At 35.0% G+C, this 16,684-nt stretch overlaps 2 protein-coding genes and 1 non-coding gene across 3 annotated transcripts; 1 reads left to right on the top strand and 2 right to left on the bottom strand.

The window, feature by feature from the left end:
• Positions 1-5,372: 5,372 nt before the first annotated feature.
• Positions 5,373-5,453, bottom strand: TRNAL-AAG (transfer RNA leucine (anticodon AAG)). Its single transcript has one exon. It is a non-coding gene; the product is annotated as a tRNA-Leu (tRNA).
• A 133-nt stretch (positions 5,454-5,586) lies between these two features.
• LOC130973467 (uncharacterized) lies at positions 5,587-7,884 on the top strand. The gene is made up of 2 exons (XM_057898010.1): positions 5,587-6,410; positions 6,786-7,884. Exons 1-2 carry the CDS (start codon positions 5,780-5,782, stop codon positions 7,664-7,666), a joined length of 1,512 nt encoding a protein of 503 aa, XP_057753993.1. The 5' UTR covers positions 5,587-5,779; the 3' UTR covers positions 7,667-7,884.
• A 9-nt stretch (positions 7,885-7,893) lies between these two features.
• LOC130973466 (phospholipase D beta 2-like) lies at positions 7,894-15,376 on the bottom strand. The gene is made up of 10 exons (XM_057898009.1): positions 13,197-15,376; positions 12,324-12,440; positions 11,517-11,711; positions 10,906-11,151; positions 10,731-10,799; positions 10,482-10,629; positions 9,938-10,086; positions 9,501-9,680; positions 8,793-8,990; positions 7,894-8,430 (listed from the first exon to the last, which is right to left on the bottom strand). Exons 1-10 carry the CDS (start codon positions 14,949-14,951, stop codon positions 8,137-8,139), a joined length of 3,351 nt encoding a protein of 1,116 aa, XP_057753992.1. The 5' UTR covers positions 14,952-15,376; the 3' UTR covers positions 7,894-8,136.
• Between the last annotated feature and the right edge of the window lie 1,308 nt (positions 15,377-16,684).

Raw genomic sequence — 16,684 nt, 5'->3', positions numbered from 1 at the left:
TTTTTTCCTTTTTTCTTAAGGATAAACCAATTTTTTCTTTAAACTGCTACATAACAGATATGTCCGTCATTGAATATACATATATTCACGTGAACACAATTTGAATTACTCTAATGCAAGTAGCTATTATGAATTACCGTTATTCTTGTTTTGGCATAAAGATATATGAGTATTGTTTATACTATATTCTGGTCCAAAAACACAGATAAATTTAAACTGAATAAAGTCTAATTAAGAGAGTTGATCTAATCGATACTCATCCAATTTTAAAGAGGTCGAGCACAGTGATATGAGTTCGGTCCAATTTATCTAAATAAGCAATTAACTACTACTATTAACAACCTTTTTAATAAAAGGGAAACGATTATCCATCATCAAAAGTAGAACTATTCTAAAAGGTTGTTATCGATTCTAGATTTACACCTATAAATACTCTGACACCTTCAGGTATATTTTGAATCTAATCTAGTAAAATCTACTAAAATTCTTACTGACTTAAGCATCAGAGTCTCTTACAGGTACTACCCCCATCTTTTCAGAAACAACTCGGATGGATTCATCCTCGTGGGAGAAGATGTCGGACAAACCATTCAAAGGCGTTTGGACTTTACGTTCAAACTCAAAACAACCTAGTATCAGGTAACCCTCGGAACATTGGCGCCAAGGCCGAGGACCTGGAAGTCTACACCCAATCATGGCGGATGATCACCCTAAAAACGAACATACGGCATCCGAATTTGAACTGGAATATCACAACGATGAACGGATGGCCACAACAGGGAGGGACTTCTGATAAACCCTATTTTTAGGGTTTATCTTGTGCTTAATTTAGTAGATTTTATCCATTATCCTCACACTTATTCATATAATTCGAATGTTTTACATTTTCCTTCCTAATTTTCTACTATGAGTGAAAACATGCTTCTTTGGCCTTAAATTAGCTACTTTTAATCCTCTCTTATTACCATTCGATGTCGTGATATGTTTGCTGAGTGTTTTCAGAGTTTATAGGACAGGAATGGCTTGGAGGATGGAAAGGAAGTATGCAAAAGTGGAAGGAACACAAGAAATTGAGATTTTAGGAAGCTGGCAGCGACGCACACGCGTGGTATGACGCGTACACGTAACTGGCGCAGGATACAAGTGATGCCTTGTCATGCGTACGCGTCGCTCACGCGTATGAATCAAAAACTTAGTCACGCGTATGCGTCGTCCCACGTGTACGCGTCTCTTGTATCCTGCGCCAGTCACGCGTACGCGTCATACCACGCGTGTGCGTCGCTACCAGCTTCCTAAAACCTCAATTTCTTGTGTTTTTCCACTTTTGCATGCTTCGTTTCCATCCTCCAAGCCATTCCTACCCAATAAACTCTGAAAACACTCAGCAAACATATCACGGCATTCGAATGGTAATAAGAGAGGATTAAAATTAGCTAATTTAAGGCCAAAGAAGCATGTTTTCACTCATAGTACAAAATTAGGAAGGAAAATATAAAACATGCGAATTATATGAATAACGTGTAAGGATAATGGATAAAATCTACTAAATAAGCAGAAGATAAACCCTAAAAATGAGGTTTATCAACGTCACGAAACCCTCAGCCCAGAATGATAAATTCAAAAATCTATCCTCCTAAGGATATGGTAAACCAAAATCCGATCAAACTAATGGGACTCGTACACGGCACCATAGTCGATTAGAATAATTTGAGCAGGAGATAGAACGTCAAAGAGAGGCTGAAAGAGATCTGAAAAGGGAAGTGCGATGACGAAGAAAGATACAAGAAAATCTTTTGAAATTAGAAGCCGACCTTCGAGGTTGGAACAATCATGCAGATTGGGAAGAAACCCCCCTTTGGAGGGAAAGATCTATTTATCGAAGAGTTAGGGTTCCCAGAAACTTTAAAAATTCTTAACATAGACCTCTATGATGAAACGGCTGACCCAAGACATCACTTAAGCAACTTAAAAAGCCGGATGCACTTGGTTGACGCGTCAAATGCAACTCGTTGAAAAGCGTTCCCGACGACATTAACCAAAGCATCGATAATGTGGCTTGATAGTCTACCACCAAAGTCCGTGACCAGCTTCGACGATCTTGCAAGAAAGTTTCTCACTCGATTCTCAATCCAGAAAGACAAAGTCAAACATGCTCCAAGCCTCCTAGCGGTCAATCAAGAGATTGGAGAAACTCTCCGAACTTATATGGAAAGATTCAACAAAGCCTGCTTGGAGATTCAAACTCTGCCTCCAGAAGTAGTGATAATGGGGCTAGTTAATGGCATCAACGATTATCCCAATCCAGAGCAAAATGACATCCGACTTTTCTATACAAGGTACAAGAGTGAGCAAAAAAACACATCAACATGAAAGAGAATTCCTAACTAAGAGAGCCAACTCCAAGACAAAATCTTTCTCACCATGTCGGGATAAAGAGAAGGAAGCAAAAAAAAAAGGATGAGTATAGCTTAGAGAAGCCTCAAAGGTATCATAATTATACTCCTTGCAAGTTTCTCTTGTTGACATCTACAGAGAGATCTGCCATATCGAAAAGTTTCCACCACCTTGGCCCATAAAAAACAAGAATGGTGGAAGTCGAATAGAATACTGCAAATATCACAAGATATATAGACATTTCACTAAGAATTGCTACGACTTGAAAAAACAGTTGCAACGAAGAAGATCTAAGACTTTGAGCAAGAATAAAGCAAAACGTTTCAGAAGAAGCAAAAAGAAGGGAAAAAAAGGGTTAAATATTTATAAGATCCAAGTGGCAAAATGACAAATTCACCCCCCCCCATTTATGGTGTGCACGGTTATTAAATGTAACCATGGAGAAACATGCAAATGATTACGAAAAGACGTAATGCTTCAGGTTCATAAAAATCACGTTGAGTACCAAACCTAATCCCTCGAAAGGTGGTATGCCCGATGTGATGCGCCGACACCATAAGAGATCAATCTGACCTACAAATGCTTGAGTCTCACCTAATAAAGCTCGGCCTCAAGTAGGGATGCTATTTATACCCTAGCCCAAAAACACAGTCACACCCAAAATGAATAAAGCCCAATTAAGAGAGGCGATCTAATCAACATCGTCTCACCCGACCTCACAGAGGTCGGGCACAGCGACATAATTTCGGTCCAACTTATAAACAAGTAACCAACTCCGACTATCTCTCCTCCGCTTCTAAAAAGGAGATCTTAACAACATCCTTAATAAGGGGGAAACGACTATCCATCACCAAAGGTGAAATCACTCTAAAAAATGGTTATTGATTTTATATCTACACCTATAAATACCCTGACACCCTCAGGTATACTTCAAATCCAATATACTAAAAACCTGTTAAAACTCTTGCTGACTTAACCATTGGAATTCCTTGCAAGTACTACTCCCCACCTCTGCACAAACAACTCAGACGAATTCATCTTCGTTGGAAAAGATATCGGACAGACAATTCAAAAGCGTTTGGACTTTATGTTCAAGCTCAAAACAATTCAATTTCAAATAACTCTCAGAACAAGTATTTATGTTGGATAATTTATATTCTTATATACTGTTAGAATATAATTAGGATCAATTAGTATCATTTAGTATATCTAAATATTTATTATAGGAGATTACGTCTTTATTATTACGATTCTCTTAGTACCTATAAATACCCTTTATAGTGTACAATTTCAGACAAATTTGAATAGACAACTTGATTACACTCAATAATACACAAATCCTTTCTTCAGGTTAGTCTCTTGTTTCTAACATATACAAAATTAGATGTGTTATTTGGAGAAATAAAATAATGTTAATTACCTAAAAATCATGACTACTTGCTTTAACTTGAGTGAAAAAAATCATATTGTTAAAGACTTAAAGTCCACTTTAAAGAAAAAAAGACAGATATCTATTAAGTATTAATCTCTTTGTATATTAAAGATAATTGTTAATTTATTATGATGTCTTAAAATATTTGTCTAACTTATTAAAAAAATTAAAAATTAATATTTAATTTTAAAATATAAAAATAAATAATTATTAAATATTTAAAATTTATTATAAAAAATAAATTAAGCAAAAATTAGACGCTTAAGTTATAACCACGAAATTCACAGAAATGTCCCTAGGTGCAAGTATGAAAAGTTGCATGCATTATATAGTCATGAAGTGGTATAAAACGTCTCATATATGTGTCTTTGTTCGTTGGTACTAGGATGAAAACACATGTGAGGTTTTATTGTTAAAAGATCAAGATTGTAATTTGTTAAAGGTTTGTTTAAACGTGTGAGTACGATCTATTTAAAAAAATTAGTCTGGCCCAGAGTCTGTTAACAAAAAAAGTTTAAATTGGACTAAAATTTTAAATAAGCCTAAGATCTAATAAGATACAAACATTTTTTTTTCATATAATTATAAAAAAAGATTCGATAGATTAGTAGAAATAATAAGATTTTTAAATAATGGTTTAGAATACAAACCTCGCTTATAATATTTTTAGAAAATAATTTATATGCATAGTAATTTTGAATAGGTCCAGACTAATTTGACAAGTCTTGTAAATCTTTCAGTAAGTTTAAATTTAATCTCTTAAAATGAAAAGACTTTACTATAAATTTAAGCCTAAAAAAAATTAGATCAAGCCAGATTCATTGACGGCTAGATTTAAAACTCTTGGCAGACCGTCTCACCGGATTTCATCCTTAGTTGATACACTCATTAGTTTAGTTGAATTAACTTTTAGAAAATTATTCAATTTTTTTTTTTTGTTGGAAGATAAATCTAGAGTAGGTCTTTTTGTCTAAACATAAATCTCGTTTTTCTTTCTTTCGGCTTTTTTTTTTAAATAACACAAACTTAGAGTTAAAATTATGCTTATAATTGCATCAATGTTTTCTAATGATTTTTTTTTTTTTTGCCACTAAGTTTTCCATGGTTTAAACATGTATTTCTGGTCAACAGTTAGGCCTTAATTTAATTTGATAACTAAAAATGAATCAGATATTTGTTAGGCCTTTTTTTAATTTGAAACTTTTCCCCCTTGGATATGCAGATATTTGTTATTTGATTCTTATGATGATTTTTTTTTTTTGGTTTATTCTTATGATGATTTTCTTGTGCTGTGAATATGAAGATTCTTGCTTTTTGTCAAGAAATTCTGTGTATTTATTGGGTAAAAACTATTTTCGTAAGACTTCTGATTTTGGTGAACATTGAAGCTCTTCTAGGATTGTTTTAATTTGAAATTCGGTTCTCTTGGCCCAATATAATAGAAAACTTGAAATGAAGTTGGGTTTACTTGGCCCATATGATCGAATGTTAAAAGAAACCCGAAAGAATAGTTTGACCCAACAAACTTATAAAGATAATAAGAACATGTTGAGAGTGGGATTTGAACCCACGCCCTTTCGGACCAGAACCTTAATCTGGCGCCTTAGACCAACTCGGCCATCTCAACTTTTGATTTTCTTAAGTTTGTAGTATAATAGATTTCAACATTGTATATTCAAAATTTCAAATCCAAGAAGAAAAATTGAAATAAAAATGACAAATAAAACGGCGTCGTCCACCATTTTTAACACCAGCTGAAAAATTCGTGCTCTCTAGAATGAAAATCAGAATCGAAACCCTCCGACGAGACGCCATCATCGATAAGCTAGCTTTTCAATGGCACTATAACGAACGAATTAAATTGTAGGGTGTCTTTTGTTTTCATCGAAATCAAATTTTTACCTTCAAACTCTGCAAAAAATAAACAATTCTTTCTTATTCCGGTGAAGCAAAATGGATGATGGTACGGCTACTACTGCAGATTCATCTTCATTGTTGAAGAACCCAACAGTATCAGAACACACCCTTCAGTTACTCCTCACTGCTTCCGACACTTCTTCGTTGGAAAACACCCTTGAATCTCTCATAGAGACTGCAAAATCCCATGGTGGTCGTTCAGAACTTGCTTCCAAAAAGGTCCTCGCTGCTGTTCTAGAAGTACTTGAACACCATAATCATAATCATGATATTATTGCTTTGTGTTTCAAGCTCCTTCGAAACCTGTGTGCTGGGGACATTGAAAATCAGAACTCGTTTATTGAGCACAATGGGGTGGCTGTTGTTTCAGATATTTTGAGGTCAGAGGTTGGTTCTTCTTCTTCTTATTCTTTGGGTTTGGTTCGTTGGGGAATTCAGGTTCTGGCGAATGTTTGTCTTGCTGGGAGAGAACACCAGCGTGCTGTTTGGGAAGAGTTGTATCCAGAAGGGTTTGTGTTGCTTGCTAGAGTTAGTAGCAAAGAGACTTGTGACCCTTTGTGTATGGTGATTTATACTTGTTGTGATGGGAATCCTGAATGGTTTCAAATTCTGTCAAGTTATGATGGGTGGCCTGTAATGGCAGCAATTGTGAGAACTGCTTCTTCTGGTTAGTAGCTTTATGCTCTTGCTTTTGTACTTCTCTTTTTTAAGGAAAAAAAAAAAAGAAATTGTAGTTTCTTTGTTTAAATATAGCAATTTTATGGGGAAGTAATCACAATTATAAGTAGTATAAGATAGCAGTATTTGGTTATTTGGGTGGGATGAGAGCACTGTCTATTGTTGTTTTATACTTTCCTGTGTAAGATGTTATAATTTGGGTGATGAGAATGCTTGTTCTGTTCCCCTTTTTTATTCTTTCCTTATTTGTGGTTTATTTGTTCATTTATTTTTTGTATCCTTTTCTGTTTCTGTTGTTGCTGTTGTTCTCTTTCTTTTTCTAGGTTATTTTGATTTTCTTAATCATTGGTTTATGTTGATCTAGCTGGTTTTGCTGAGGATTGGCTAAAGTTGCTTCTTTCAAGAATCTGCCTTGAAGAATCTCAATTGCCTGTGTTGTTTCCTAAATTAGAGTATGTGGATGATCCTTTGGGTGAAGAAGATACTGAGTCCAAGGATGGTCAGTTTTCCTCTGAACAAGCTTTCCTTTTGCGAATCCTATCGGAAATCTTAAGTGAGCGGCTAGAAGATGTTACTATCTCAACAGATACTGCATTGTTTGTTTATGGAATATTCAAGAAGTCTATTCGGATTCTCGAACATGCAGGGAGGGGCAAGTCTGGTCTTCCTAGTGGCTCTCCCGAAGTTGATGTTCTCGGCTACTCGCTCACAATACTGAGGGACATTTGTGCTCAAGATAATGCGAGAGGTAACAGGGATGATGCAGAGAGCGTTGTTGATGTGCTATTCTCTTATGGCTTCATAGAGTTGCTTTTGTCTTTGCTTAGAGATCTTGAGCCACCAACAACAATCCGGAAAGTAATGAAGCAATTTGAGAATCAAGATGGTATTGGTGCTAGTAGTAGTTCTTTAAAACCATGTCCTTACAGAGGGTTCAGGCGAGACATTGTTGCAGTTATTGGAAATTGCGCATATAGAAGGAAGCACGCAAAAAATGAAATCCGGCAGCAGAATGGGATTCTGCTGCTATTGCAGCAGTGTGTTATTGACGAAGACAATCCTTTCTTGAAAGAATGGGGTATATGGTGTGTAAGGAATATGTTGGAGGGCAATGAAGAGAACCGAAGGGTAGTTGAGCAGTTGGAGTATCAGGGAACTGCCGAAGTCCCGGAGCTTGCAGCCCTTGGTCTTCGAGTGGAGGTTGATCGGAGTACTATGCGCGCAAAACTTGTAAATGTAACATGAAGTATCTTGAGAAAATGGAGACACAGTTTTTAGGATAATAGCAAAGGCCTTGCTCCTTGTTTCATTTAATGAATTGGAACTGTTTTGGTTATATTGATTAGTATAGGAAATAAAGATGATAGAGATTTTTCTAATGTGATGAGTTCTGGTTTCTAATTTAATATCATTCTCTGTTGAAAAATTACTGAACTAGTAAAAAGAAAAAAGATGCATGAGAGTTTGGGAAATTTCCCACTTAATACATGTGAGTATGTGACTATTGATATTTATGTATGACAAGTTAGTGAAATTACATCAAACAATAGAACAAAACCTTAATAAGTTATAAAAACAACAATTGATAGAGATTATTGTTTATTATACAGTGAGTTTCTTTTCTTTTCTTCAACCTATCATTCTCTTCAAAATTGTTTTTACTGTTTTAATTTACAATGATCATTAATTCATTATCCTAATGTTAGTAGCTATATTCAAATGGTTAGATTCTCCTTCATGGCAAGGAATGACCCAACTATTTTCCCTCCAACATCAGGGAACTCTTCATGGCCAGGAAGGGGTCTAACTTTGCCCTTTCTATCAACATCAACAGGGTATTTCATTAGATGTCCTCTCATCTCTGTTACTTCATTTGCTGCATACTGTCTCCAGTTCATTTCGCCCATCGCTTTAACCCTTCGCACGCACTCGAGGCTCTCTGGCTGCAAGAAACAATCTTCAATTGTTCCTGTGTGTTCTGCCCAAAGCGACATCCTATATCCATGGACCTACATAGCATAGTTTCATAAAATTATTGCTAAATAGAAGAACATGCTAATGGCCTACAAAATAAGAGTGTAGAAAAACAATCAAAACTATTATCAACTCAAGTATTCTCCTTTTCCTCCTAAAATTCAAATTGAGAGAATTTTGTTCCCGCATGTTCCCAACAGGAACATAATGCATATTAAAAGAGCTGCTAGCCTGCTACAGTGCTCAATAAAATATGACCATAGTTGGTATGCATGGCAAATTCTAGAGGTTGGAAAAATTATAGGTGATTAAAAATTCTTAAATGTTCCTATCACATTAGCTATGTAATCCACATAAACCGTTATTAGTATCCATTGATGGGAAAAGGGAAGCTTACTTGTCCAAGGGGGTAAGTAGATTTTCTTGCCCAGGTATAATGTGGTTGATAGGCTCCCATTGCAATCTCACTGTCTCTTGTTCCTTCCATAGAGCGCTGATTGATGTTTGCGGATCCCAATATCACATATTCATCATCAACTATCATGCCTTTCGAATGAACATAAATCATGAAACGCCGACTATTTCGACTATTTGCCTGGAAATAGAGCATCAACATACAAAAATTTAATAGCGCGTTCATTAACAAAACAAGGCATGCAACAGAAAAAATTGTGAAGAATTCAAATGTTTGTAGTGACTTTTAGAAAAATAGCTTGCAGAAAATTAAGTTCTAAGAGGAAAACAAACATATTACGAAACTGGATTAGAATATTGTAAGACACAACTGGTTACTTTCTGAGTATCAATAACCAATTGAAATGGAAGATACCAAACAGCTGCTATCTGAAAGTGGGATTTGGCTCATCTAAAGTGCAAGTAGCACTTCTGGGAGTAGTGTCAATCAAACCATTGATGAAATAACCAAGGTTTTTAGCTTTAATAATATACAAACACATGCTTAACTCTAGATAATTTGAAACTGTCGGTGAGGTGCCTATTGGTACTAGAAATCTAGAATTTATAATAAAAATGTGAAACTAAATGGCAGAAAAAAAGTATGTAACTCGGAAGAGAAGGACAAGGAAAGGTGGTGTTCGTGACATACTTGGACACTATTTGCCTGGGGAGGAGCTCCAGAGACTGTGACATTATCATACATACTTGTGGCCTCCCGATTGCCTAGACAGAAAAAATTCAAATAGTCTTGTGGAGAGAATGCTGCTTCAACCCCAGCATCAACCAAAGCCTTGTAAACAGTGTCATACATCATTTGCATTGTATTATTCTGCATAGAAAATGAATCCAGATCAATAAGTGCAATAACCAAGTACCCGTGTTTTAACTTCTCAGCATTGTGGTCTATAGCAGACAACGGTGATAAAAAAGAAAAATGATCAAATATGACAATGGTAGCACAGTAGAGCTGATATGTGATTCCAGGTCAGAGTGAACAATGCCAAATGCAAACTTATCCGATTGAAAGGTTCAATCAAATCTGATTCTGTTAAATAAAATGCTTTTATACTGTTAATTGAATCATACCTGCCAATACAGAATCCTTTGTGTAGCAGCCCCGGTCGGAACACCTTCTGGCCACATTGGAATAACAATATACACTGCAAATCTTTCATGTGCTTTTATCTTTTCAGCAATCTTCAGAGCAATTTCCAATGGTATCAAATTATTAGCACCTGCCAAAGCATAAAGCCTAAAGATTAACATAAAAGAGACCATTATAAAATCTATTTGCCACATTGTTAACATTGCTTTATTCTTCCACTGGACTAGTGAATTAGTTTAGCATCTACATCCCTATAATATACTTTTCAATGAGATTTTTGTTCCAACTACAAAATAATCTGCTGTATCAGATAGCTTTTGATGCATATAACACACCAACATGGCATGGCATACCGCACACATCTAAAAGACTGTTTCTCTATGTATGTTTTGTAGGACACTTACATACATTAGTTCTGTACATGTTACTTCATGCTCAATAAAACATCCATGGTTCTAGTATGCAACTGCATATTTATTTTTAACTTTTTTACAAAAAGGTTATGCAGAAAGATGAGCTACATACCAAGATCTTTATGTTGACTCCAATTGTATGAAGACCCAATGAAATATTGATTCTCTATATAAATGTAATGCTGTGCAGCTCGAATGGCCTTCACATATGCTGTATGTATGCTCATGTCGATCAGCACATTCTTCCCACATACTAGGTTCTGCAACATATATACACACCAATGTTTGACCTTCTGATCACACATGAACAATTGAAACAAGCACTAGAAATGAAAAATTGAAACATAAAGCTTCCATTTACCTTGCTAGAAGCTTCTTTTGGATCCTTTGGAAATCCTTTAACAGAATTTGAATCAATTGAACGAAATATCTACATCCCAAAGTAAACAGAATGATAAATTCCATTACTAAGAAAACTGAAGAAAAATTGCTTCTAGAAAACTAAAATATCTATTTGGTATTTAATAACCAGTTACCTGAACATGCCAAGACTCAGGATCGTCATGACCAATACAAGGAAGATCAGTCATGCGAATGATATCTGGAATTCTTTCCAGCTTAAGCAAAGCATCATCATATTTCTTTAACTTTTTGATCCCATGAGGTTTTGAAGCTCTTAACCAGCGCTCCTCAAAATTTTTCAAAACATCATAAGCTGCTGGACCATCAATTTTGGAATGCAAGTCATGCCATGGCTCCCGGGGACAACCACCTACATTACCCTGTAACATAATTATATCATATGAATAAATTAACCTGCTTATTTGAAACATTAATATTTATAAATTGCTGCAAAATGTTCCTATCTACAATATTCATAATTTAAACTGCTTCATAACTTAGTATTTTGCACGAAAGTTGTAAATGTGCAATTGGGGGAGGTAAATAGAAATAACATCATTCTTGTATTAGGTTAAACATATCCCAAGAAGATTGCAAAAACATTTCTCAACTACCCTTTGACTTCCTCTAAATCTGGAACTATACATTTTTGAAAATACTTAATTTAAATATTTTCAGAAGATTGATTTACACATCTAGTTAGTCGTGTTAATGAAACAAAATGGAGTTGGAAATAAGAGATTACCGTGAAAGTAGGGTTGTGATAGTCATCTTTATGCAGTGTATGCAGGGTCCTAAGTATATGATGATCGGGAGTATCATAACGTCCATCACACAAATCAAGTCCACCAACAAATGCTATTATTTTTCTCATGTTATTTCCAGCATCAGCATCCACAATAACGGTTTTCTGATGATGTGTATATATTGTTCCAACTTCCTAATAAGAGGAAGACAAGCAGATTCAATATAGAAATCTGAAACCAAAATCATTAAATTATGTGATAACATGAAAAGTGATCCAATGCAAACAAGTAGATATCACTGCTGGCAAACCAGAACTTGCCCAAAATCCGAAGTTGCAATTAAAGCTTCACATTCCTATATGAAAAAAACTTGTGGATACACTCAATAGAAATATAAAAACAATTGACAACCTTTGCAGCTAAAAGATACTCATGCAAATCTTGAGTTAAAGCTTTAAGCTAGTTCGTAGGAAGTAGGTTTAATGTCTAGACTACACAAAATTTCACATTAAGCTAACCAATGATATAAACATATATGTTTAATCATATGTTCATGAACACTTATTTATGTTAATGTAATATAGCTTGATGTCTGATTTTATAACTACCAACAAACAAATAATCATAAATAAAATATTAGATTCTTATGAGCTACAGCATTAACCAATTCATGCAAGGCTTTAGAGAATAACCATATAATGTTAGTAAGAAACAGCACTTCAGCAAAATCTGTAGAGAGAATCAACCATAAATAAAATAAAATAAAAATAAAATATTTCAATTGGACAGTAGTTGTCAAGCCTGACCTTTTGCTTGTACCAGCTATGTCGTTTTCCAGCACTGCGAGGACAAAGCAGCACATGCACTGAAGAATTCTTGAAAAATCGTCTTGTTTCCTCATCATGAGTTGCCATGACACCATCCTGAATGTAAAGTTGAAGACTTTTACATAATCAAAACTAGAAGGGAAAAATATAAGTATCAAATCCGTAAAAACATTTTTGTTTAAAGAAGCAATAACAGGATTACCAATAGTCTTAATCTTACTTGTCAGAGAATAAACATTTATTAGCGCAAGACAAAAGAATGGCTTTGCTATGTCAATTATTTTATTTATGTTACCATCTAGACTAGAACATCATAAGGATAACCTAGTTTAAGAGGTTAACATCACGCTGGTGTGAGTTTTGTGCAGATAAATTTTGAGTAGAGAACAGAGATTCTAGTTTAGGAGTACCACTAGCCAATATATAGTGTCCCAAAGTCCAAGAGAAAAACAAATTTCAAAAATATTAAGATGATTATATGTAAGTTAAGCACCAGCAATGGAAGAACAGAAACAAACATTGTCAAGAAGTATGAAACTAGTAAGTAGGAAAAAATATTTGTGGATTAAATCCTAAAAAACAAGTATATTTTAATATGCAGAACAACTTTCAGCATCTCAAAAAAAAAATTTTTGTTGCAAAAACTGACATGTAAACCTTTTCATGTAAAAAATGTAAACCTTTCTATACAAAAAGGAAGTCACAATCAACTAAGTTCAAAAGATATAAGAGTGTATTTTTCATAAGTAATGAATCAAGGATGTGATCATGTAGACAATTTCGAACCAAATCCCACCAGCCCATCCAAGCAAATAAATGCAGTAAACATAATCGAAATGTAGTAATACTTACTGTTTTATAACCCAAAATGCTTCTTGATGTAGGGTCGTCCCATACAAGGAGAAGCACTCTTACTCCTTCCTGTGACTTTGACCTCAAAAGATCACCCAAGGCATAATCCGATGCTTTGACAGCACCATCCCTTATTAATGTAACTTTGTGCCACACTGACCATCCTGTAATATAAATCAAACGCCGAGCTTGACGTATGGCATCATAGATGTCATACCAACACTTTCCATTCACATAAGTCTTCCCATTGTCAAGAAACACGTTAGGGAGGCAGCCATCTGGAACATGAGCATCTTGATATAGAGTAACCGTTCCACCTTTCCTCAAAGGAAAATAAGTCGCAGGAACTCCAATGTACTCAGGCCCTGCTCCAACTCCTTGATGATAAATGCTTAGTTGTGCCATTGGGATATACTGAATGGATAATCTCAGAACAGCACCTGGCTTACAAGGCTTCCCACTACTATTTAGGATGGGATAGGTGCCTTCGACCAGCTCCCCCGAGTATATCTGTTCCACTGGAATTGCCACGATGCCGATGAGCTGTGAACCGACAACATCACTGTCTTTAACAACAAAGTGCACTTCAGCAGCATGATGTGCAACAGGAACATAGAAATGTTGCATCCAAACGGGATTTTCACTATTGCTAATCACAAAAGTCCTCCCAATTACAGCGTTTGCTACAGAAATTGTTACATAAGGATCACTGGTAATCACCTTATTCATAGTTCCTTCAATTTTATTGCCCATAGTGCCAGGTAATTTACCGAACATATCACCTAATGTTTTGTGGAACATGTCCATATTAGGAAGATTTTTGGCCTCAAGCACCCATATATCCAAATTTCCATGTAGAAGCAGAACTCTCAGTGACCCTTTATTCTGCACTGGAACAATCTGCACAGACTCATTAAATGAGCCAAAACTAGATGATGAAAGTTTAGACGAATCCACCCGAGAAGAGTAGGAATTTCCCCATCCTGAGAAGGAGTTATTAGCATGTCCATAAAAGTCATCTTTCTTCTGCTCTATTTTTGAAGTTGAAATGGAATGCATTAGGGGCCTCACTGGCTGTTGAGGTGATGACACAATATCACTAGGCATGCTATCGGACAACCGAACATTACTCATAAGATCATCCAAAGGCGGGTAAGTAATAGCACTCGGAGAAGGCTTGGAATCATCACTGGGTTGTGGGGTTCCACTTCCACCACCTGTGGAGCTAGTGTTCTCCACATAGTAGGGACCTGCAAAGCTATTGGTTCGCGAGTGGGCATCGGATTGCTGAGGAGACAAATAGGCCTCATTTTGTGGATAGTAATACTGAGATGATCCATATGGCAAGCTACTGGTGTGAGAATGGGAAGCTCGAGACGGACTCTGACTCCCTGGAGGAACATGGTAGGGATAAGCAGGGTAAGGATTGGTAGGAGCACTAGGGGCAGTAGCCGGATAAGATGTCTTCGGTGGTGGCTGGTTGAAGTCTAAGGGGGCACATGAGGAGGGTGATTGAGGATGAGGAGGGCAGGGATAGTCGATATGGCCCGAACCAGAGTATGATAAGGATGATCTAGGAGGTGGGGGATAGGAATAATTGAAGGAATGTGAAGGATTATAAGGGTATGGATAGGGAACATGTTCATATGGATTAGGAACTGGAATTCCAGTTGGTGGAGGTGGGTAGGGTTGGTAAGGGTTGGGAGGGTAAAAGTATGGGTTTGGATATTGGTTTGGAGATCCATTATTATCCATCAAGTAACCACAGAAACACAAAATTCTAAACCCCCAAAAGGCAAAGAAAAAGGATCAAACAATTTAATTGCCAACGTAAAAGGGTGTAAAATAATGTCTCAAAATAGAATCATTCAAAGAGCGGTTTATGCTAATTGGATTTCAATTGATACAATTACAAACTAATTGTACATGTAATACACGGAAGTTCCGAATAAGAATACAAATAGAGCAATATGCGAAGTGCTTGAATGATTATAATTTGGATTGATCAGACACTGGTGATACGTATATCAATGGTGAATGTTCAAGGAAACAAAGAAAGTTAACTCAAAGATGAGATTTTCTATTTTTATTAGGAGATAGAGAGAATTAATAAAAATAAAAAAACTCACCTTCTCTTTTTTCTATGGAGATTCGGAGATTGAAAAAAAATGCAGAAATAAGCAGAATAAGAACAAGACGAAGATCCAGCTGATGAAACAAAGTTTTTGAACTCCGGCAACGCTCTCTCTCTCTCTACTAACCAGGTCAGCATTGACTACGTGTACAAAGTGCCCGAAGGATACCGGCATGGCAGGTTGGGGAAGTGCTGATGTTTCTTCTTTTTCGGTTGTTGTGAAGTTACCGGTGGAACAAGTTGTCCATGGGATCTTCCACGTGGGAGGATTTTATTGGATCTACAGGCGTTGACCCCTGCCTGACAAACTTAGGATACAAACACCAAATTGATCCCAAAAAGTTTTGATATATGAATTCTTAATAAATTTTTATTCATCCTTAAAAATTAATTTTCCGAGACATTGGTATTTCTCAAGAAAATAATTTGTTTTAAAAATATGTTTTTTTTAAGACTAATTTATTATAATTGATCAGTCAACTTATAGTTTGATTTTTATTTTTTAGTGTGTATTATAAGTCATAATTTAATTTTATTTGTCTTCATTCTAAATTTGTAATCGACAATTTTAATAGTCATTATTTTGACTTCATGACCAAACATCAATTTTATTCATCAACTCTATGTTTATACAAAGACATCTATTTTTATATCTCAAAGGGAGAATTCACACATGATAAACTTTGTTTTATGTTTAACATTTTATCATCATAAAATTCTTATACCTCTTAAATACTTATTAATTTAAATCTCGGAGTATCTTTTATAGATATCCACCCTCTCTGTTCTTTAACATTCGAATTATTCTCACTTCATTAAAAAAAAGTGTATTATAATGGCATAAAAGACGAGATATATTTCGAAAGTTCGTCCACACAAGAATAATAATAAAATTTGTTAAAAATTTATTTAATTAAAATTTTAATTCAAAACAAGAAAGATTAATTCATTTAACAAAATTAATTCTTGAAAAATTTTTAAAAATAAAAGCTTGTTAACAATCACAATGTCCTATATAAAATTTTTTAAAAGCCAATTTGAATATTTGTTCATTTTTTTATCTTATAACTATTTAGAGGTGTATATGGATGAAATAAAATCGAATTTGTCTTAGTCTGAACTCAATTTTAAATAATAATTAAATTTATTTTTAAAACTCTTATCCAACCTTAAATCCAATAAAATTTTCACTGATTTTGGACCACAATAAAATCTTATTTAGACCTAAGAAAAATTAGTTTAAATGAAGTTTATGAACAATTAAGATAATACTTTTTTATAAATAAGATAAAAATTTATTTATTATTAAAAATTTGATAAATTTAAATTTGTTTATGAATTTTAATTTCATGTA

This window comes from Arachis stenosperma, chromosome 4 (genome assembly GCF_014773155.1).
Source record: "Arachis stenosperma cultivar V10309 chromosome 4, arast.V10309.gnm1.PFL2, whole genome shotgun sequence".
Taxonomy (NCBI): Eukaryota; Viridiplantae; Streptophyta; class Magnoliopsida; order Fabales; family Fabaceae; genus Arachis; species Arachis stenosperma.
Note: the sequence above shows the minus strand (reverse complement) of the source record. Positions and strands in the feature narration are given on the sequence as shown.

What these genes read in the sequence shown, in the direction of transcription:
- LOC130973467 (XM_057898010.1), top strand. Translation starts at nt 5,780, where the DNA reads ATGGATGATGGTACGGCTACTACTGCAGATTCATCTTCATTGTTGAAG. An exon ending in TGTGAGAACTGCTTCTTCTG is followed by an intron (nt 6,411 to 6,785) that starts GTTAGTAGCTTT and finishes ATGTTGATCTAG; the next exon opens with CTGGTTTTGCTGAGGATTGG.
- LOC130973466 (XM_057898009.1), bottom strand. Translation starts at nt 14,951, where the DNA reads ATGGATAATAATGGATCTCCAAACCAATATCCAAACCCATACTTTTAC. An exon ending in AAAGGATTCTGTATTGGCAG is followed by an intron (nt 9,681 to 9,937) that starts GTATGATTCAAT and finishes TTTTCTATGCAG; the next exon opens with AATAATACAATGCAAATGAT. An exon ending in CCCAGGCAAATAGTGTCCAA is followed by an intron (nt 8,991 to 9,500) that starts GTATGTCACGAA and finishes CTCTATTTCCAG; the next exon opens with GCAAATAGTCGAAATAGTCG.